We start from the raw sequence: 23,569 nt of genomic DNA, 5'->3' as shown, positions 1-23,569 counted from the left end.
TTTATTTTTATAAATATTATCCATCAGAAAGCTGATCAGTTGCTCAGTCCAACTTTATTTTTTTTTGTTTACGATAAGTTTGAGAAACCCCACTTAAGGGCGAATTGTCGGGCTCGCTAACAGGTTCCGCTAGATGTTATTAAGAGAACGTATGCGTGCCTGCGCCCTACTGACTAAACCTCATATCTCACCGATCCTCTCCTCCCAGGGCCGGCCCTGCAATTAAGCAATACTCAACCCCGAGAGGTGCCTTCGGGCTCAGAGGGGGTCAGGAGTCCCCGTGCATCATCACCAACGCCCATTCTCGTAATTATGGACGAACGGCGGCTCTGCAGGGGGCTATCCGTCACCCCTTTGCCCTCCTGTCATAAACTTCCGCCTCGCATGGAGGACATTTCTTTATAGGGCTGTCCTCCCTTAGGCGTTCTCTTGGAAGAGTCCTTAATCTTCCTCCATCCAGGGTGGGTGTCCATCCAGAATAACATTGGCTGTCCAGCGTGCAGCTTCCTGCTCCTTAATCTTGAGGATGTTTGTTGCCAAGGCGGATATAGACTCCCATCGCCTGCTCCTCCCAACATGTATTCAACCATTGCTGTCCGGAGTCAAATTCCATTCCTTAAAGTCCTGAATGTGGCCCATCTATTACAGTAGAAAAGCACGTGTTCTGGCGAGTCCTCCGCACTACAGTACATACAATCTGGAGTGGCTCGGCTTCCAAATCTGTCTAAGTAAGATCCAAACTTCCCGTGGCCCGAAAGAAGCTGAGGAAGAAAGTAAGACAGCTCCCCATGACTCCTCCGGACCCACGGTTCCAGCCTGGTGATAAGGTGTCTTGTCCAGGCCCGTTTGACTGAAGCGTCCCAGGACGCCTGCATTCTTCCGTAAGGATTTGATCCGCTTGGTTATCCCTTCATACATTCTCGTAAGATGTTTAATACGGAGGGGGATCGGAGGGGTACTCCCGTAATCATACAGACCGCGTCTGCAGACACGGTCCGATACGCCGTCGCGACCCCGATCATCAGTCTTCTCTGAAAGGACTGGAGTAATTCCATATACCTCTTGAACTGAAAGACAGAACTCCAGGCCGGAACAGCATATAACAGTGCAGATGCTGTTGACCGATGAGAGGATACGTCTTGTACTCGTTTTAGGTCGCCCTTTAATTGGCATGACCATCGTCGTCGGCTTTAGCCGACGACGATGGTCTTTCTACTTTAACCAACGTCTGCCTCGCGTGGATGCAGAAACGCTGTTCTCTATCAGTATGCACGCCATGATATTACACGGAGCTAGATCCCTTGACCGTGTGATCGTCGACCATAAATGTTATTTTCCACAGTTTCCTTCGTCCTACCGTTGCCAAAACAACCGTCTTGGTCGGTGATAAATCCACCCCTTTTTCTCTGAGTCATTTGCTGATGTCTTATGGCCTCGTTAACTGTTTCTTCATCCATGTCTACGGAACCTACAACTACAAGCAGTGTGAGGTCGTCGGTGTACACCACCATCGTAGAATCGCCCGGTAAGACCACGCCCAGTAGGCTGACGTACACGTGTTTCATAAGATAGATCCGAGGACCGATCCTTGAGAGAAATCCCCACACATGTTAAAGGAAACCTGACCCTCCTCTCCGTATCAACCAACAATGTGCGATCATGCAAATAATTATTTATGACCGAATGCAGGTATCCGCTCAGGCCTCTTTCCGTACGTGTCTATAACGACCCTCCAACCCACAGTCCAACCTGTATATTTATATCTTAATTTTTACCCTTACGAATTTTTTAAAATTATTTCTAAGTATCGAAGGCCAATTATTACGCAACCATTCCACGTATTTTAATTTTTTGAAACCGGGAGTTTAGGAAAACTATATAACATCGTACATTGAAATGACACATAAAAGCTAAACTATTTGTTCTTTTGTTGATAAATAGTTGCATTATACTCAGTCTTCTGATTAATTTGTTGGTAATTTTTCTAAAATTTATACTTCTGTTGTTATGCGCAAAAATAATTTCAAGCAGATTTACTAATAAAGTAATAAATACATATAGCTAAAGTAACCTTTAATTTTAATCCAAAATAACTCAAAAGTAATTACTTTTCCAAATACAGAAATTTCTCTAATTATTTCCTTATCTGGTTGGCGATCAGTAATCATTGATTAACTTCTTCCTTAAACTCTTTGATAGTTTGTACAAACTATCTTTAGTGATATTTTTATCTCTATCTCTATGAGCCTATATAGCGTAGAGTTGTATATAAATATCTACTCGTACATTACTACGTAGTTGTTATTAATGATTCCGTAAATGCTGGATCATGAAAAATTGCGAGTTGATTCCTGTAGAAAATCATCTTTCATAATTGAGTTTTGCCTTTTGAATTCAAGGTTATTATTATTCTATAATTATTAAATTCTTGTAAATTGTAATGCAAACAAGGATGATTATTTCGATTTTTACAAAAAAATATTTATTTCATAAATTATGTTTCTTTTCTTGATTATTTCGCCACGTAAGCTTGAATCTTGTGCGTGGGATATAGAAATGAAATTTTTAGCGTACGAAAAATGCCATGCCTAACCGGAATTCGAACCCGGGACCTTTGGATGAAATTCGAGATGCTATCTCTGGGCCACGGAGATCGGTGGAGTGGTATTAGTGTATTTATTTAAAACAAATATGAATATGAATATTTTTTTTTTTTTTGTCTTCAGTCATTTGACTGGTTTGATGCAGCTCTCCAAGATTCCCTATCTGGTGCTAGTCGTTTCATTTCAGTATACCCTCTACATCCTACATCCCTAACAAGTTGTTTTACATATTCCAAACGTGGCCTGCCTACACAATTTTTCCCTTCTACCTGTCCTTCCAATATTAAAGCGACTATTCCAGCATGCCTTAGTATGTGGCCTATGTCTCTTCTTTTAACTATATTTTTCAAAATGCTTCTTTCTTCATCTATTTGGCGCAATACCTCTTCAATTGTCACTATCCACCCATCTGATTTTTAACATTCTCCTATAGCACCACATTTCAAAAGCTTCTAATCTTTTCTTCTCAGATACTCCGATTGTCCAAGTTTCACTTCCATATAAAGCGACACTCCAAACATATACTTTCAAAAATCTTTTCCTGACATTTAAATTAATTTTTGATGTAAACAAATTATATTTCTTACTGAAGGCTCGTTTAGCTTGTGCTATTCGGCATTTTATATCGCTCCTGCTTCGTCCATCTTTAGTAATTCTACTTCCCAAATAACAAAATTCTTCTACCTCCATAATCTTTTCTCCTCCTATTTTCACATTCAGCGGTCCATCTTTGTTATTTCTACTACATTTCATTACTTTTGTTTTCTTCTTGTTTATTTTCATGCGATAGTTCTTGCGTAGGACTTCATCTATGCCGTTCATTGTTTCTTCTAAATCGTTTTTACTTTCGGCTAGAATTACTATATCATCAGCAAATCGTAGCATCTTTATCTTTTCACCTTGTACTGTTACTCCGAATCTAAATTGTTCTTTAACATCATTAACTGCTAGTTCCATGTAAAGATTAAAAAGTAACGGAGATAGGGAACATCCTTGTCGGACTCCCTTTCTTATTGAATATTTAAAAATCCTATTTCGGAATAAAGTTTCCAATTACCTATAGTTTCTATTATAAGACTAATATTACCGTGGTTTAATATTTTATGCCGGTTGATGTAAAAGTGAAAGAAATTAATGCGCCTAATCACAATTAAAATACAATGTCCCATAAGTTTTCATAAAGAAAGAGAAAAATAAACATTTTTTTTAATGAGAACCATCTTTATTTATATAATATGTTCTACATAACTACAATTGTTTTAAAAATTGTATTTAGATGCGTGGCCTCCACTGCTGAAAAATAAAAAAACGTATAAACACAGCTGGGACTACAGAGTGTTCCATAAGTTTCCATAAATAGAGAAAATAGATTTGAAGGCCATGTTACATAAGGAAAAGATCCAAAACATAAATCATCTCAATGAAAATATCACCAACGCCACCAATATTACTAACCGAATAATTTTTCACAAACATGAAATAGTTACGTAGGTAATGGCATTAGTGATACGTCCGTTGAGATGATTTATGTTTCATATCTTCCTTCAAATCTATTTTTCCCTGTTTCCGGAACACTGTATTTTTGAATTGTTAAGTTAATAATTTTCAATTATTAGGTAAAACTTACTATAGTTTAAAATTTTAACATTTTAAATAAAATCTTTTAATTTAAATAAATTTAAAACAATTTAGTCAGATTTTATTGCTTACAATGATACACAAACACGGTTTTTTTTTTCTTTTGGCTATAAATAAGTTAAGGTGAGACAAAGTTGATTATATAATAACAGTGTTAGGTTTATAAAAAAAAGAATAACCAAAGTTCTGCTTTATTTTATTAATTATGAAGTTTTTATGAAAATTATCTTCAAGTCTAGTTTACATTAACATAAAATGTTGATGTTTATTTTAGGTATTAGGTAACATAATTTTTTTATTTATATAAGAAAAAAGAGCTATTAAAGAATTGCTTAAATGTTCGGCATTGCTCTTGACAGATTTTATTTCAATTACGCCGAAGTATTTTTTAAATATTAATGACTATTATTATTATTATAATTTTTTTTTTTAACTGAATTTTTACGGGCATCGACTGCTAAGGTCATTAGCCCTCGTGACATTCTTTAAAAGTAATTTGTATCACCATCTGGATCGTCATATGTAAGGGTGTATAAAGGGCCCTTACATTTTATTTAAAAGCACAAACTACACAAAAACATTAAGACACAAAAGATAAGTACAACACACAACACTTACGGGGTGTAAAGGGCCCCGATATTAAAATTCGAGTTAAGGTTCTCAAAAGACCATGAAATTAAAAAAATTCAACTTATCAATACCACATCCTTCTTTCTTTCTTCTAAGAGTCTCGTTTATAGTTTGTTTAAGCACCCTCGGGACCAGAACCGCTGTTGAGTAGTATGTCAGTCGCGCCAGGGTGCTGTGGCAGTTGACTCCTTGTTATAAACAGGCTACAGGCATGCACCGCGCACATCCATAGCCTCGCGCCCTCAATCCACCCTTGAGGGTCCCCCATGCCATGATCGGACACACCCCGACTCACTGCTCTTGAATCCAGGTGATCCAAAATGGCCTAGGCAAGAGGGCTACCTCCCGTTACTACACGGTGCCACGCTTCGAGACTCCCATACATATAAAATTTCCATCTTAGAGATTCTCTCAAAGCTTTAAAATTTTCAAACTTTTATAGACTTCTAAGAAGTCCACTGGCGTGCAAAAAAGCAACTATTTTTTGTTCATTTCCATTATCCAGATCAGCACTAATATTATTTGTAAGACGGAACCTCTTTCTGAGGTCCTCATATATGGTACACTCTTCTATTAGATGCTTGATTTGTCAGTGTTTTATTACAAACACCGCACATTGGTCTCTCTTCACCGGTTAACAAATGTGAATTTGTTAATCGCTTGTGACCGATTCTAAGTCTGGTCACAGCTACTTGTTCACGGCGAGTCAATATCACGTCGCTTTTCCATTTATATGGAGAAGTTTTTACCGAGTATAATTTGGTATTCTCCTCCAATCAGTACTCCATTTGTTTTTTACTATGTTAATTACACGGTTTTTAATATTATTATTATTATTAGTATTATTAGTATTATTAGTATTATTAGTATTATTAGTATTATTAGTATTATTAGTATTATTACTAAAAATTCATCAAATCAATTACAAAAAAAAAAATAATAATAATAATAAACAAAACAGTTTTGGCAATCGATTTTAGTTGACAATAGTAAACTTTAGAAATCGATTTCTACAGAGCATAGATTGTAGATATTTCTAAATATGATAGAGGTCGTCTAATTTGCAATGTTAATATATAATTTTCTTTCCACCTAGACTTCAAAACACACGCAAAAAATATAAATACTTATATTTTCTCGTAAGACAAAAGATCTCATAAACAACAAAATTAAATTGAATTGAGTTTTTTTGCCGTCATTGTATAAAAGAATGAAAATATTCTTTAAAGTAATTGTACGCTACGACCTTAGCACTTTTTTTTTTCTGTAGCCACAGGCAAAATTTAATATACCCTCAGACAAATAATTAAATATAAAAATTATTTCTTTAATGATATTTCAAGAAAATTAATAAAATGCGAAATTGGGGATTCCACTTGTCTGTACAGGCCTAAGAATTTAACACAATTAAGATGTCATGATCTGAATATACTTGGGACTAATTTGTTGCGTAATGTTTAAGCCGCTTTAGAAATATTAAGCAAAATCTAAAAAAGGAAAAAAAAATTTTTAGTAATCCTTTTCGAAATACATAAGAAAAAAACATATATTATTAATTATATCTCCACCCTTAATCCAGATCGACTTAAAATTTCAGTACTGTAAACAACTCAAAGAAAGCAGGGGCAGATAAATGTGAAGAATACAGAACAATTAGTTTAACTAGTCATACATCAAAAATCTTAACTAGAATTCTATATAGAAGAATTGAGAGGAGAGTGGAGGAAGTGTTAGGAGAAGACCAATTTGGTTTCAGGAAAAGTATATGGACAAGGGAAACAATTTTAGGCCTCAGATTAATAGTAAAAGGAAGATTAAAGAAAAACAAAGCAACATACTTGGCGTTGTAGACCTAGAAAAGGCATTCGATAACGTAGACTGGAATAAAATGTTCAGCATTTTAAAAAAATTAGGGTTCAAATACAGAGATAGAAGAACAATTGCTAACATGTACAGGAACCAAACAGCAACAGTAACAATTGAAGAACATAAGAAAGAAGCCGTAATAAGAAAGAAAGTACGACAAGGATGTTCTCTATCTCCGTTACTTTTTAATCTTTACATGGATCTAGTAGTTAATGATGTTAAAGAACAATTTAGATTCGGAGTAACAGTACAAGGTGAAAAGATAAAGATGCTACGATTTGCTGATGATATAGTAATTCTAGCCGAGAGTAAAAAGGATTTAGAAGAAACAATGAACGGCATAGATGAAGTCCTACGCAAGAACTATCGCATGAAAATAAACAAGAACAAAACAAAAGTAATGAAATGTAGTAGAAATAACAAAGATGGACCGCTGAATGTGAAAATAGGAGGAGAAAAGATTATGGAGGTAGAAGAATTTTGTTATTTGGGAAGTAAAATTACTAAAGATGGACGAAGCAGGAGCAATATAAAATGCCGAATAGCACAAGCTAAACGAGCCTTCAGTAAGAAATATAATTTGTTTACATCAAAAATTAATTTAAATGTCAGGAAAAGATTTTTGAAAGTGTATGTTTGGAGCGTCGCTTTATATGGAAGTGAAATTTGGACGATCGGAGTATCTGAGAAGAAAAGATTAGAAGCTTTTGAAATGCGGTGCTGTAGGAGAATGTTAAAAATCAGACGAGTCGATAAAGTGACAAATGAAGAGGTATTGCGGCAAATAGATGAAGAAAGAAGGATTTGGAAAAATATAGTTAAAAGAAGAGACAGACTTATAGGCCACATATTAAGGCATCCTGGAATAGTCGCTTTAATATTGGAAGGACAGGTAGAAGGGAAAAATTGTGTAGGCAGGCCACGTTTGGAATATGTAAAACAAATTGTTAGGGATGTAGGATGTAGACGGTATACTGAAATGAAACGACTACCACTAGATAGGGAATCTTGGAGAGCTGCATCAAACCAGTTAAATGACTGAAGACAAAAAAAAAACAAAAAAACAACTCATATAGCACTACCGTTGAATTGAATTTCAGTTGAAAAGACGGTAATCCCTATCCTCTTTATAGAAGAAGTTCAAAATTCAATGGTAAGAATGTCCTATATGTAAAAAAATTTGAGTTTCAATTTGTAATGTGTTAGCAGACGGAAAGTAGTTATCAATAAAAATACAGACCATCATACACGCTACGTATGTACAAATATATATATTCTTCTTAAATATTTCATGCGTGTTTTATGTTTTTCGTTAGACGGGGTCGTGAAATGCCAAAATTTGCAAAATCTTCCTCACACCCAAAATTGTACCGACCACCATTCATTTCTTTATAGCTATATCTGCTACAGCAGCTATATATATATATATATATATATATATATATATATATATATATATATATTATTGGGAAAGAAAAAAACAGCGATTATGTAAAGCAGATTTCATAATTTTACATGTGATGCGACAAAAAGTGACAAAAGGGAGATAAAAGTTAAGCAATTTCAAATTGATTAAGTAAAAACCGAATACAGTGAGGTCGGAAATACTAGTCATTAAATTTCATAAAAGCAGTTTTCAATTAAACAAAGAGAATGTAATAATGATAAACAGACAATGCGTCATTGTTACTATGTATTTCCACATTTCAGAAATAATTACTACTGAATGTTTTATATGGTGAAGATCTGGAAATAAATAACAGCTGGAGAATAGTTACACAAAAACTATCAACATAAATTCAACAATTTTTGTTATCGCTATAAAAAAATCTTGTGTTGAAAATATATAATTTCCTTTTCGCTGCATTCATCTTAGTTATTTGTTTTTTAGAACTAATTTCATTTTTAATTACTTTAATTGTAAATTAACTTAAAAACATAAAAAATAATAATACTATACATACAAGTTCTTTAAAAATTCTATCTTTCTAATTTCGTGTAATTTTTATGTATAAATTTGGTGATGTTTAACGATAATTAAGTTTTTCTTAATTTTTTTTGTTAGAATATTTCTTCTTTTTTTTACAAATTTCAACTTAATTTTTATTTATTAAACAAACAAACTTCGTAGGCCTATATTCTGTATCCTGTATCGTGTGTACTAATAACCTCAAAACATTAAAATTATGACAATAACTATATTATTAGGTATCATATTTAAGAATATTTTTACTTTTTATTTTTCTCTGTGCCTCTCTTCTAAAAAACATTAAAGAAGATTATACTTCTTTGGAAAAACTAAATTCATCCGCTATATTTCAATACGGTGGTTTACAATAAATTTAATTCCTGAGAATTGATAAGAAAACCAATTGGTAACAGTGATATTCGGAATTTTATTTAATTACTAAAAATCATTTATACGTTTAAAAACTTACAGAATCGAAATTATAAACGATTACTGCTTATAAAGCTTATTGCTTTTCATCTGTGGCTGTTTTATTATATCCGAGAGACTGATTTAAGTTCATTTAAAGATGTAGTTACTTTATATTTAATTTATATAATCATTTTTTTGTTTTTTTAGTTTTTTTGGTCAATGGCTTTCAGTTATCACCAATGATTCTGGAGTAAAAGAATTTCGAAATATCTTTAATTGGGTATACGAATTGTTCATTACGACAGCAAGCTTTATTCTTCCTTCAAATTGTACTACATCTAAGAATAAAAATACATTTTTTTTAACTCCAACAACGTTCACCTTCTCATAAATTTTTAGAAAATTATTATTTAATAATTCATCACATTACTCTGCAGGAAATTGAGCAGAAATGAAATTTTACCAGATGATTACGATACGAACATATAAAAAATAAATATTTACGGTACTTTTAAATATTATCTTTCTTTTTAGAATGTGTTACAGGTAAATTTATATGTATTAGACCAGTGGGTAAATATTGGAGAATTTTATTAATTTCTTTAACTAAACCTTTTCCCTAATAATGCATTTATCATTGTTCAGTAATGTACGAGGTGCGACAATAAAGTAATGATACTGATTTTTTTTTGCAAGCTGTGGCAACCCTGTAGCTTGCGTAGGAACACCATCTTTGACCTTGGTCTATAACCTACTTTTAGTCCAAGCGGCAATTGATGCAACTGCTCAGTCATGAGCTGTGCTGTAATAAGCGAACACGTGTTTGTTTCTCTCGTCACAGAAATGAAACCGCAAAATATTGTGCAACGGTATGCCATTTCTTTTTGCGTTAAATCGGGTGAAAACGCGACGACAACTTACGGTAAGCTTCAGAAGGCTTTTGGAGAGGCTTTTATCAAGAGCTCAAGTTTTTCGATGGCATAAAATTTTTAGAGAAGGCAGAACAAATGTCGAAGATGAAGACCGCAGTGGACGACCATCAACCTCACGGACAGATGTCAACTTGACCAGGGTGCGTGAAATCGTACGATCTGATCGAAGATTATCCGTGAAAATGATTGCAGAAGAACTCAACATCGATCGAGAAAAGGTTCGTCTAATATTAACTGAAGATCTTGGTACGAGAAAGATTTGTGCAAAAATGGTCCCCGAAAATCTCACACAACAACAGCGAGAAACACGGAAAAATGTGGCAGCCGATCTGTTAGAGCAAACGGAAATCAATCCAGATTTGTTGAGCCGTGTTATCACTGGTGATGAAGGTTGGTTTTTTCAATACGATCCAGAGACAAAAGGCCAAAGTTCGCAACAGTCCTCAAAGGGATCACCTAGACCAAAAAAAGCTCGAATGTCAAAGTCAAGAGTGAAATGCATGCTTGTGTGCTTCTTCGATTCCAAGGGAATTGTTCATAAAGAGTGGGTGCCTCCTGGACAAACAGTTAACCGATATTTCATCAAAGAAATTTTAGAAAGACTTCGTAAACGAGTTTTTCGTGTCCGTGCCAACATTGCTGATAATTGGATTCTGCATCACGATAATGCGCCATCCCATACTGCTCTGTCAGTACAGTAATTTTTAACCTCAAAACAAATTTCAGTATTACCACAGTCACCTTATTCACCAGATATCACTCCGTGCGACTTTTTTATATTTCCAAGAGTGAAAATGGCGGTCAAGGGACACCATTTTCAAACAACACAAGATGTCCAAAAACCTTTGACGAGGGTCTTGGAGGATATTACAGAAGATGAGTTCCAGAAATGTTACCATCAATGGCAGAAGCGCTGGAATTAGTGTGTGCAATCAGAGGGGAACTACTTTGAAGGAGACAACACTAAACATGACTAAAACGGTAAACAACATTATTTTTCACATCAGTCTCATTACTTTATTGTCGCACCTCGTATATGTCTCAGAAGTAAAGGGGTATACGAGTATATTCTACCCTGTATATCTATAACACTTCAAAAGTGCTGCTAGGATTTGATACATAAATAGTTACTGGTGAGAATTCACTAAAATAAAAGGATTTTTTTTTCCATTTGGTCGACGGGTTTTTCTCTGAAAGTAATATTTTGAATAAAATTAAAATCAAACAAGTTTTTAATAAAATAATTTTTTTAAGAAATAAAACTTCAAAATAATAACTAAGAAATAAGCTTCAAAACACGCACCAAAAATTACTTAAGATATACATTCTATTCATTTCTTTAAATTTTGACTTTGTGATGTCAAATTAATAAACGTAACCTTCAACTATCAATATTTAAAAGAATTCAAAAATTAGAAATTTATAGAAAATTGTTTGTTTTTTAGTTCAGTTTTTGAAGTCTGTTACAATTTTTTTGAATAATTGTATTATATTTAAAACATTTTATTTTTATTTAAATATATATAAACTAATAAAAGACCGCCATTCGTAGGTAAAAATAGATTCGCAAGTTGTGGATATAGTGAGAAACCTACGTCTTAATAAAGATAAGAAGAAGAATACAAAGAAGCACTGTTAAATAACTACTATTGAACGTGAGCTAAGGCTGTGTGGAATGTCAGAATGAATATTACAATGATTTCAGGCTGTATTTTATTATCTAATATCAATCCAAAATATTTTTTTTAAATTTTTTTATTTACTTTTCCATTTGATTTATCTGGAAAAACTTACTTTGTGTCTACCGTAGGCACTTTCTATGTAAAATAAAAGAGGAATCGATACTAGTAAATCGGTCGTGAGTAAAGCTTGAAAATAAAAAAAAATACACAAGAGTCGAATCGAGAAACTCCTTTTTAAAAATCCGATCCAACCTACACAATTTTGTTAAATAAATGACAGTCGTGACCAGGAACACTTTTAATTTTTTTAATTAATTTTTGTACAGGTATATCGAATAGTTTTAATCAACCTTAACCACTCTCAATTTTACGGTCCGAACATTATTTTTTAAAAAATCTATATTGAATGTTTCTTTTTAATAATATTTAATTATTCTCCATTTTATTTTTTTACAATTAATTACATCGTTTCCTTGTTCCTCTGTAATTATAAGGGCCTAAATGTACTTTTAGATATATTGCTGTTTGGCAACGATTTCAATTACTTTATATTCACAAACAGTACACGTACATTTCAAATCGTCGAAACAGATGTTGTAATTAAGTGTACGTTTTATTAATTAGTATAAAAACTAATCTCCATTTTCCGTTCGTTTACTGATAGCATGTAATGCATGTAACTTAATTATATATGTGTAATGAAGAACGAATATAATATTGATAAGAGACCCTCGGGAGCTACTATCTAACGGCATTCTATTTGTTAGCGGGTCTCCAAACAGGCTTTCTGATCTGCGGCTCAACCGCATCGGATAATGCGGCACCGATAGCACAGATCAAATTGCCAACTATACATCTGTCCCCGTTTCAAATTAATACCCCCTCACTCATTAATAAACCATAATTAAATTCATTGCATCCCGGTTATTTTTCAGAGCTCTGTTAATACTGTCATCGCTCTTTGATCCGAATGGAAATTAATTTCACAAACACAGTTGTAAAATGGAATATTACTATTTGAAAACCACCCTGAGCGATAATCTATTTTATGACAGTTCAAAAATATATATTACGAGGATTATTCATTAATTACGTTTAAAATTAATTAATATAATTCGTATGAAAATTTTGATAGGTAGGCTAAACATCTATTTTATAATACATAAATTACATTTAAAATACTCCAAAATTATTTTGTTTATTAAAGACCAGTTTTCTACTTTAATGCAACGAATTACGAGTAATGAGATGTGTCAAAAATAAAATTAAACATTCAATAAATTATCATTAAAACGGCAGAACATTATCTACCTTAGGTTAGGTGTATCTTTTTTTTTCTTTTTCCTGTTTAGCCTCCGGTAACTACCGTTTAGATAATTCTTCAGAGGATGAATGAGGATGATATGTATGAGTGTAAATGAAGTGTAGTCTTGTACATTCTCAGTTCGACCGTACCTGAGATTTGTGGTTAATTGAAACCCAACCACCAAAGAACACCGGTATCCACGATCTAGTATTCAAATCCGTGTAAAAATATGTGGCTTTACTAGGACTTGAACGCTGTAACTCTCGACTTCCAAATCAGCAGATTTGGGAAGACGCGTTAACCACTAGACCAACCCGGTGGGTTAACCTGGTAGGTGTATCTAATATTCATATATGTATACTGTCAAATGTGTTGTCAGTGGTAGATCATCGTTTATGAAATTCGTCGAGAGTGCTAAACGAAGTTCTTGCGAAATTGCAATAATTGTTTCGGTTACTTGGAAAACTAAATCCTCAAAATGAGCATTTGTAAGGGTTCCCGTTACGATGACGGCGAGCCTTTCTTCTGGAGGTCCCGGGTTCGAATCCCGATCAGGCATGGCATTTTCACACGCTGCAAATCATTAATTTCATCTTCTGAAACAATACCTAACGGTGGTCCCGGAGTTAAAAAAAAAAGAAAAAAGAAAGGCGTTGATACAATGAATATGCACCTAATCTTATGAAGCTTATTAGTCACGTTCAGTCAAATTCGCTCTGATTGAATTACTGAATCACCGACCTGTTTTCAAGTAAGTTCATCCGCACTACTCTGTAGTGTCACATGTCAAAGGGAAACATAATACAGGGTGTCCCATATAAAACGCAACCCAACCTTATATTGGTAGGTATTGAAATAATAAAAAGGCATGTGTAAATGTAAATGTAATTTTTATTATTACGACCCATTACCTTACATTTAGAGTAAATGTTGAAAGTGGCCGCCATCTTCTTGAATACAAGCTTCAATTCTTTTTACAGCGTTTCTTGCAACTTTTTTCAAAGTTTGTGGCCGGATATTTAATAAAGCTTGTTCGATATTGACTTTCAATCGTTCAAGTGTTCGTGGTTTGTTGCTGTAGGCTTTTTCTTTGAGGTAACCCCACACAAAAAAATCCGTCGCAGTCAAATCTGGAGATCTTGGTAGACACAAGCCTCGACTGTTAACACGATTACCAAAGAATTCCTCAACGAAATCAGAAGTTGAACCTGTGTAGTGCGATGTCGCACCGTCATGTTCTAGCCGGCAGTGTCTGTCTTCCTCAGAGTGCGATGAACTGAAATAAAATATCCTGATATCGTTCTGCATTAATGGTGTACTCGAAAAAAATAGGACCGATTATTTTCTTCCGCGATATCGCGCGCAACACGCCCGACTTTTGCGGGTGTAATTCTTTTTCGTGATAAACGTGGGGATTTTCAGCTCTCCAAATTCTACTGTTTTGGCTGTTTACGTAGCCATCCGAATGAAACCGTGCTTCATCTGTGAAAAATAACGAATCCATAACATTTATTCCCTCGCGCAGAAATCGACGGAACCGTTGACAATATTGTAGCCGTTTTTCTTTGTCGGGCTCAAGAAGTCGATGAACCGTTTGAATGCGATAAGGTCGTAATTCTAATCGTTTGGTCGCCCGATGAACAGTTGATATAGACAAATTAATTTCAGCAGACAAACGTCTGATCGATTTATTTGGCGAGGCGAGTAATCGATATTTGATTTCAGCGACTGTATCTGTATTCAACACTGACGCAGACCTTTTGTGTTCCTTGTTATTAACAGAACCGGTCTCTCTAAATTTTGCGACTAACCTTAATACTGATGTTTTGTTAAGAGCTGGTTTATCTGGGTACTTATGGCGAAACAAATCTTGCACTGCAACCGCTGATTTCGTACTGAAGTACGACTCGACAATGAAAACACGTTCATCTAGCGAAAACACCATCTTGTCTCTAGCAATACACTGAACGCTACGATCGCATTGTTGTTACTATCGGTAGTGTTCTACTGCGTCGCCGCGATGTTCAGATGTTGGACGAGTCCATTTCAGTAACGAGTAAGGGAGTAAGCTTGACTTTTGAAATTTCATGGATGAGTGATTGATGGGTTGCGTTTTATATGGGACACCCTGTAGAATAGAGGCCATACGCCATCGGCATTGAGAAACGAGGTTTAGTTGTATTCGCTCTCAGTTATTCTCAACTTCCGATCGAAGTCCAACACACATAGACTACGTCCACTTAAGAACAGCTTGAATCAACTCTCAAATACATCCCAAATATAATCAGTTTGGCAAAAGCAAACGTAATGAATATTTGGCGGGAGAAGACCCTATTCGGTGTTCATCAGCGCCTACGATTTTTTACGACCAACCTATCGTAATTGTCCGATCAGTTAACTCTAAGGGCAAGGCGGAATGAATTCGTCGACGCGGCGTGGGAATTTATTCGCACCTGTAACGACGCATAGCAGAGACCAATATTTGTAAAGTCAGGTTGAACGTGTTCAGTGATTCTAATTTGGAAAAGAGAATCGGAAAAAGGATTTCTGGTTAGGTAAAACTGGATAGAGGAACAAAACAAATTTAGACATTGTATATAAAATAAGTAGTTTCAATTGATGTTAAATATTTAATAAAGAAGGACATTGTGTGCCTGGGCTGGTCATATTCTAAAAATATCAAAAGATTAAGAAAAAAATCAGAATAGTAAGAAAGGTAAGTCGAGTGAAAAAAAAAACAAGGATGTGGTAAATGGATGATGAAGAAAAATGGGAGTAGGAAGTTGAGAAGAAAAGTGCATGACTGCAAGACAAAAAGTTGAAAAGAGTCAAAATCCTAAAGTTTTCAACATGTAAGTAAATATTGAGGTAAATTAGAGTCCATATTTAAACTATTAATATATTTCTGCATATTTTAATTATTTCATACCATAATATCTATGAATTCTTGTTCTTCATTTCTATTTCTTTAATAGTATGAAACAAATCTTTTTATTTACTTATATCACTGCTTGCAGTAGGAAGATGAGACAGTTAAATGATACGAATTTAGATCTGAACGAATTTTAACATTCAAACATTCAGAGTTAAAAAATGTATCCAAGATAGAACGAGTAGAGAAATGTATTTCTTGGTGAGTATCAGTAAGTTGTGTGCTACAAATAAGAAATTGTATTTTAAATTAAAATTCAGGTTTATAGTTCTAAAGAAAGATCGTAAAGAATTTTTGATAATCACGAATGTTAAGGAGAGGGACAGAGATTTTGTTATTAATGCGACTAATATTAAAAAAGATATTCTCTGTGTAGGAAAGAGTTAACAGACTCTATGTGTTTTAATGAGTGGCATCAAAAATTAAAAATAAATAATTCATAGTGAAACCTGTTCCGTTGTTAAAGTGATGCATAATAAAAATTAATGCATTGAATTTTCGACAATCATGAATTTAGTACCTTGTTAATAATAAATTCTATTTCAGAGAATATTAATTTTTGTATGAATACGCTCGGTCACGGGTGCCTGTGTGTTATTAAAACATTCATTGTGTTCATGTTATCATCATCTATATCGTCTATTTATTTTTCATGATCTATTTGCAAACGATAAATTTATTTACTTAACATTATTCCTTAACCGTATTATACCAAATAATACAGCCAACTTATATTTTTACTGATCTTATATTGAACTTATATTTTTACTGTACGAAGTGGTTTTATAATAATAACAATTTTTTTTTTCTGCGGAGGGAGGTGGAAATGCATTTACGAACGGAGTGTCAGGCTCCCGCCGATGGTATTATCCAATCACTATCAGCAGACTACCGACAAAAACCACCCCCCTTTCTACCAGGACTCGACCCGGAACCGTTTAACACATTACTTCCGGTTGAGTCCTCCTATACTAGCCTGATTAGGTGCTACCTAATTTTTAGGATTATCCAGGTCAACCTTTTTGGCCCTGAGAATGTTGCCGACGAATCGGTTTCCACAATCAAGTATTCAAATATAAATAAAAGTAACTGCCTTTTACTAGGATTTGAACCTTAGAACTCTTGACTTCAAAATCAGCTGATTTGTGATGATGAGTTCACCATTAGACCAACCCGCTGGTTATCAGGAAAGGAATATTAAGAACAATATTCTCAGCAAAAAAAAAATCACTAACCAAAAAGACATAAAAATAAAAAGTGATAAACCATTCTGTACAATCTATTTTCAATTTCTTTATAAAATTTCTTCAAGCAGCCTCCTCCATTAAGTCTTGAATTAAATATATTCACTTCAAATATTAAAATATTAAAATTTTGGGCACATTTCTGAAGTATACTCAGCTCTCTAATACCTTCATAGACAAAGAAGTCAACCCACCGGGTTGGTCTAGTGGTTAACGCGTCTTCCCAAATCAGCTGATTTGGAAGTCGAGAGTTACAGCGTTCAAGTCCTAGTAAAGCCAGATATTTTTACATGGATTTGAATACTAGATCGTGGATACCGGTGTTCTTTGGTGGTTGGGTTTCAATTAACCTCACATCTCAGGTATGGTCAACTGAGAATATACAAGACTATATACACTTCATTTACACTCATACATATCATCCTCATTCATCCTCTGAAGAATTATCTAAACGGTAGTTACCGGAGGCTAAACAGGAAAAAGAAAGAAAGAACGACAGAGAATTCCCTTCTTTTTACATTGATGTTTGGGACTCGAATTCCAATCCTCGAAATATCAACATCAACATCGACATAGCCATAAAATTATGTTATATGTAACCCTTCTCTTTTTTAAAGTGAAGATGGTTTTATATAAATATAAAAATAATAATTTTTTTTTTTGCGGAGGGAGGTGGAATTGCATTTACGCACGGATTGTCGGGCTCCCACTGATGGTATTATCACTATCAGCAGACTACCGACTAAAACCACCCCCCTTTCAACCAGGACTCGACCCGGAACCGTTTAACACATTACTTCCGGTCGAGTCCTCCTATACTAGCCTGATTAGGTGCTACCTAATTTTTAGGACTATCCAGGTCAACCTTTTTGGCCCTGAGAATGTTGCCGACGAATCGGGCTACACTTTTCCAGCTGCTCAGATCACGGAGCATCATCGCAACCACGTTGTGAGGACTCAGTGCTCCGAGATCCGCCTAAAGTGTCCTTCGATCTGCCGCCCACCGAGCACTTTTGAAAAAGTTGTGCTCAGCGTCGTCCCGTACACCGGGGCAATACAGGCAGTCGCGGGACGGCGCTTTTCCTATGACATGGAGGTAAGCGCGGAAGTACCAGAGACCCGTTAAAAATTGGGTCATGTAGTATTCTACCTCTCCATGCCGTCGTTCCGTCCACGGTCTGACCAGAGGGATAAGCCTTGCGGTCCATCGTCCTTTGGTCTCGTGGTCCCAGGTCTCTTGCCATGCGAGGACCTTCTTCGGTGCGAGTGCGTTCCTCGTTGGCAATGGTCACCCGGTCTTCGCCTACCCTTCGCCACCTGTAGATCACCTGGCGCTCCCTCGCTAAATAATAATAATAATGGGAGGTATTTCATTATTCCCCAATCAAATTTCTATTTACACACTTAATTTCAATTGATCTTAAAATTTTTCTTCGGTGAATGAAGAAACCTTCGAAAAAATACTCTTTTTAATTATTTTTTTAAATTAACTCAATTTTATGCCCTTTTTTGTCTTCAGTCATTTGACTGGTTTGATGCAGCTCTCCAAGATTCCCTATCTAGTACTAGTCGTTTCATTTCAGTATTCCCTCTACATCCTACATCCCTAACAATTTGTTTTACATATTCCAAACGTGGCCTGCCTACACAATTTTTCCCTTCTACCTGTCCTTCCAATATTAAAGCGACTATTCCAGGATGCCTTAGTACGCGGCCTATAAGTCTGTCTCTTCTTTTAACTATATTTTTCCAAATGCTTCTTTCTTCACTTATTTGCCGCAATACCTCTTCATTTTTCACTTTATCCACCCGTCTGATTTTTAACATTCTCCTATAGCACCGCATTTCAAAAGCTTCTAATCTTTTCTTCTCAGATACTCCGATCGTCCAAGTTTCACTTCGATATAAAGCGACACTCCAAACATACACTTTCAAAAATCTTTTCCTGACATTTAAATTAATTTTTGATGTAAATAAATTATATTTCTTACTGAAGGCTCGTTTCGCTTGTGCTATTCGGCATTTTATATCGCTCCTGCATCGTCCATCTTTCGTAATTCTACTTCCCAAATAACAAAATTCTTCTACCTCCATAATCTTTTCTCCTCCTATTTTCACATCCATCTTTGTTATTTCTACTACATTTCATTACTTTTGTTTTGTTCTTTTTTATTTTCACGCAATAGTTCTTGCGTAGGATTTCATCTATGCCGTTCATTGTTTCTTCTAAATCCTTTTTACTCTCGGCTAGAATTACTATATCATCAGCAAATCGTAGCATCTTTATCTTTTCACCTTGTAATGTTACTCCGAATCTAAATTGTTCTTTAACATCATTATCTGCTAGTTCCATGTAAAGATTAAAAAGTAACGGAGATAGAGAACATCCTTGTCGGACTTCCTTTCTTATTACGGCTTCTTTCTTATGTTCTTCAATTATTACTGTTGCTGTTTGGTTCCTGTACATGTTAGCAATTGTTTTTCTATCTCTGTATTTGAACCCTAATTTTTTTTAAACGCTGAACATTTTATTCCAGTCTACGTTTTTATGCCCAAAAATTGTAAAAATAATTCATAAATATTTTGCATTATATGAAAAATGAAATTTTTCTCATTCTTCTTCTTCTCCAGTTCGGTCTTTTTTCTGCTCGCTGTATTTTAGTTCTGGTAGCAAGACTCCTCTTTTGGGAGTCCAGAGAGTCTCCGACAGTAACTCAAAGAAAAGAGAGTAAAAAGAGAAAACGACAAATAGGGAGTATTGTATTGACTAAATTTATTTGACCTAGGAACAGCAACTGTAGATAAACCAGCTGATTGTACGCGAATATTAGGCTTAGTATAATTTGTGCGTTGGCTTTTTTTTTGCCACTGGAATTTCATAGTTCTGCCGACTGACATTTTCATTTTGTATGTGCAATACTGGTATTGCTTGAAAGGGAAGGTTTTCCTCACTAAAATCCGTAATATCACTTTCATTCTCTGCTCCTGAAAAGTCTCATGTTATCGATAATGTCTTCTCTAATTAACTTACGCAGCGCCGATTTCTGAGGGTTCCTGTCAGAACACTCACTTATTGTATTACCTTGTAAGTTAGGCTTTAAACGCAACAGTAGGTTATTTTTTACATGTGATTCAACGTTGCTTGGTGGAGCAGCTTGTAGCTGGTTCATAGCAACGCGCTATGAATGATTATGTCGCTTATTCAAAAACGACACCGAGTAAAAATATTTCTTCTTGAGACAATACTAAGATAACAATAAACAATACAGTCTACAGATAATTCAGACTACAATATAATGCCTTGTTATAACTCGGCACAAGATATCAGTAGACACGTCTGTCACTTTTATAATGAAATTCTTTTTTTGATAGTTGTGATTTCGCATATTTCAGTCTGAAACGGTTATTCTTTAAAATACTTAATTTTTATAAGTCATTTAAAAAAAAATTGTACGAATTAAGTAACGGGAAAGTAACATTACTGGGTCGCGGGTAAAGCGACATATTTTATTAAATATGACTGTATATTTTACTGTTATAATTGTTTTTTATCTAGTTTTTTTTTTTAATATACATTTCACTAATGAATAAAATGAACCGTACAGGTTAACCAAGTAGTTAAAATACAATCTCCTTTTGTTAAACGACCAATTTTTATTATCGATCCATCATTAAGTTTCGGTCTGATAGATTAGTACGTTTTTTTTACCGACAATGTTAAGTTTTTCTTTTGATTAATTCCAAGCGATGCGAAATTATCTGTAGTATGAAATTTATCAAAGTAGATATATTAAACTCCATGATTTTAGAAAAGAAGTGGTCCCTTGTTTTTAACAATAGTATAATTTTCAATATAGGTTGCTGTAAACAAAATTTAGATATTTTTTATATTAAAAAAGTAATCGTATAAACATTATAACTACTGTAGTGAACGTATGTATATTTAATAGAAGTTTATTTGCAGCCTTTTTTTGAATTATCATTGTATTTTGTGATACATTTTATTCGTAGAAACAACCTATTAGATAGTTATTTAACATGTGATATTTCACTAATCAGGAGAGATTTTGAGGAGTTCTTGCAGAAATACTCCAATGTGGAATTACGCTGATTAAGGGAAGAATTTCTTACGAGATATTTACCCCGAGTTAACATTCTAGTCTGTTTTCAGTAGATTGAAGTCACCCAGATCAGTCCAATTTTGAAATGAACATTTTTTTTTTATTGGAATTTGAACTCAGGGACGTTGTATATTATACAGATCGATAGTATTGCTAATCGATTAAAAATGATTAATTTTTGTTTTATAATTCTTTAAGAAAAAATTCTAGAAGTTTCAAAGATTCGTATTATGTATTATTTCTTTCTTTTTCCTGTTTAGCCTCCGGTAACTACCGTTTAGATAATTCTTCAGAGGATGATATGTATGAGTGTAAATGAAGTGTAGTCTTGTACATTCTCAGTTCGACCGTTCCTGAGATGTATGGTTAATTGAAATCCAACCACCAAAGAACACCGGTATCCACGGTATTAACACCGGTATTATGTATTATTTAAGATAAAGATCCTGTTACTTGTATTTTAAAGATCTCGGAAAGAAGTAAGATGCACAGCAAAATGTTTTCTCGAGCGACCGTTTAAAAACAAATTGAAATCTTTCTATCTTGTATTTATATTGTTTTGAACGTAATTTTTGCTTTTTACGTTAAGTTACTATTTGTAAAGCCTAAACGATAATATCTTGTGTTTGTTCGCAGGAGACAAACGGCTGAAGAACGTGAAGCCGAACGTCAAGCAGCTAACAGATTAATGATGTCTCTACAAGCCGAAGCGCTAAGCAAAGGGATGTATCAACACGGTGAAAGGGAAAACTCACTATCAGCTCTGCAAAGCCTTCAACCTTGGACTCCATCTGCCCCGTTACCGCCTACTACGGATCACCATCCATATGCGGCGCCTATAGCGTCTCCTATATGTTAGTGATTTAAAGTATAGTGTACTTTACGACAGTTTTGAACGTATTCCTTTAAGTAAAAACCGATCGATCTTCTACTATATCTGTCCGTTCCGACACTTGATCGAGTATGAAGTGTAACTATAAAATAGTTTAGGTACTATCAATAAGTTCGGATGAAATTTAATAGAGACAAATGCAACATTTTCTGATTAAAAATTGTTTATTCGTGATTAAGCAGAATTTTACTCGTAAAAATAGTGTTCAGTTATGTAAGTAAAACGAGCTACTTGTGTAATATATTCCAGATGTATTATAAAATATACATAACATCAAGTGGCTCTTAATAACCTAAAAAAAAAACAATGGTCGATTACCGAATTTCTTGCTAAGTAGAATATTAGAAATTTACACTAAATAAATTTGATACCGAGAGCATTCCTAATGGATTATGAAATTAATACTTATGTAGTTCTGTACGACTACTTACGAAAAAAGTATTATGTTCTGAAGTTATGTTAAGTATATTATGTGAATGTTATCTGGGCTTTTAGCAGCAGATATTTGCACGGTCTATATTGATATAAGATTTAAGGTTGAATGTAAGTCTTTGATAGTTATCGGCTATCTGTGAACTTGCATTGTTCTTACAAAATAAATTACACTCAAACTAGTTAGTACCAATTATTATAGATTTTATTCTGTTAGTAAATATGTACATTAATGTATTATATATAAATTTATGTCAATTTTGTTTTATTATGTTATTGATTTCTATGTATTAATAAACTGGTACTGTAAAAAATTTATTTAAAAATTAATGTAAAAATTTTACGTGTGTCAAATCATATTGATTTTTCTAAACTGTTTCTAATAAAAAATTTGTGAATGTTTTATACTAAAAAAAATCTTACTAAAATTACTAGGATTTATTTATTCTTTCTAAAATTAGAAAATCTTCAAATTTAGAAATCTCGTGCTCTATATTTCTTGTTGAATATAATATAATTTTAATTAAAAATGTCTAACGTTTTAGCTATAAAAGTTTAAGTGCCGTAAATAATCTTTCGGCAATTCATTTTAGGCTCAGACTAGTTTGATGGAAGTAGATTTTACTTTGAGATATTTTTAACGAAGGTAATCTAAAAGAGAGTTAATGATAGGTATGTTTTATACATGAGATTAATTTTCTGGATCTTAAAATTTAAAACATACAAAAAAAAATTCAAAATGCTGTAAGGAAATTCAGAATTGCAAACCTAGGTTCATCATTACTTATTTGGAATCCTTAACGATACGTTTATACAGTTTAAGAATTAGAACTTGTTTACTAAATAATTCTACAGGGGAATTTTTAATCATGGGAAAACTGTTTTTTACTTCTATTTTTATAATTTTACAG

The 23,569-nt window shown here is 34.0% G+C and overlaps 1 protein-coding gene across 1 annotated transcript in view; it reads left to right on the top strand.

Annotated features, from left to right (window-relative positions):
* The window catches only part of LOC142318086 (T-cell leukemia homeobox protein 3-like), a 224,805-nt gene extending 201,981 nt beyond the window's left edge, over window positions 1–22,824 (top strand). The window contains exon 3 of the mRNA XM_075354615.1: window positions 21,971–22,824. Within this exon, the coding sequence (XP_075210730.1) occupies window positions 21,971–22,193 (223 nt within the window). The 3' untranslated portion in view covers window positions 22,194–22,824. The remainder of the gene's footprint in view (window positions 1–21,970) is intronic.
* Window positions 22,825–23,569: the final 745 nt, after the last annotated feature.

Source organism: Lycorma delicatula, chromosome 1 (assembly GCF_047948215.1).
Source record: "Lycorma delicatula isolate Av1 chromosome 1, ASM4794821v1, whole genome shotgun sequence".
NCBI classification, from domain to species: domain Eukaryota; kingdom Metazoa; phylum Arthropoda; class Insecta; order Hemiptera; family Fulgoridae; genus Lycorma; species Lycorma delicatula.
This window is presented reverse-complemented; position numbering and strand designations above follow the sequence as displayed.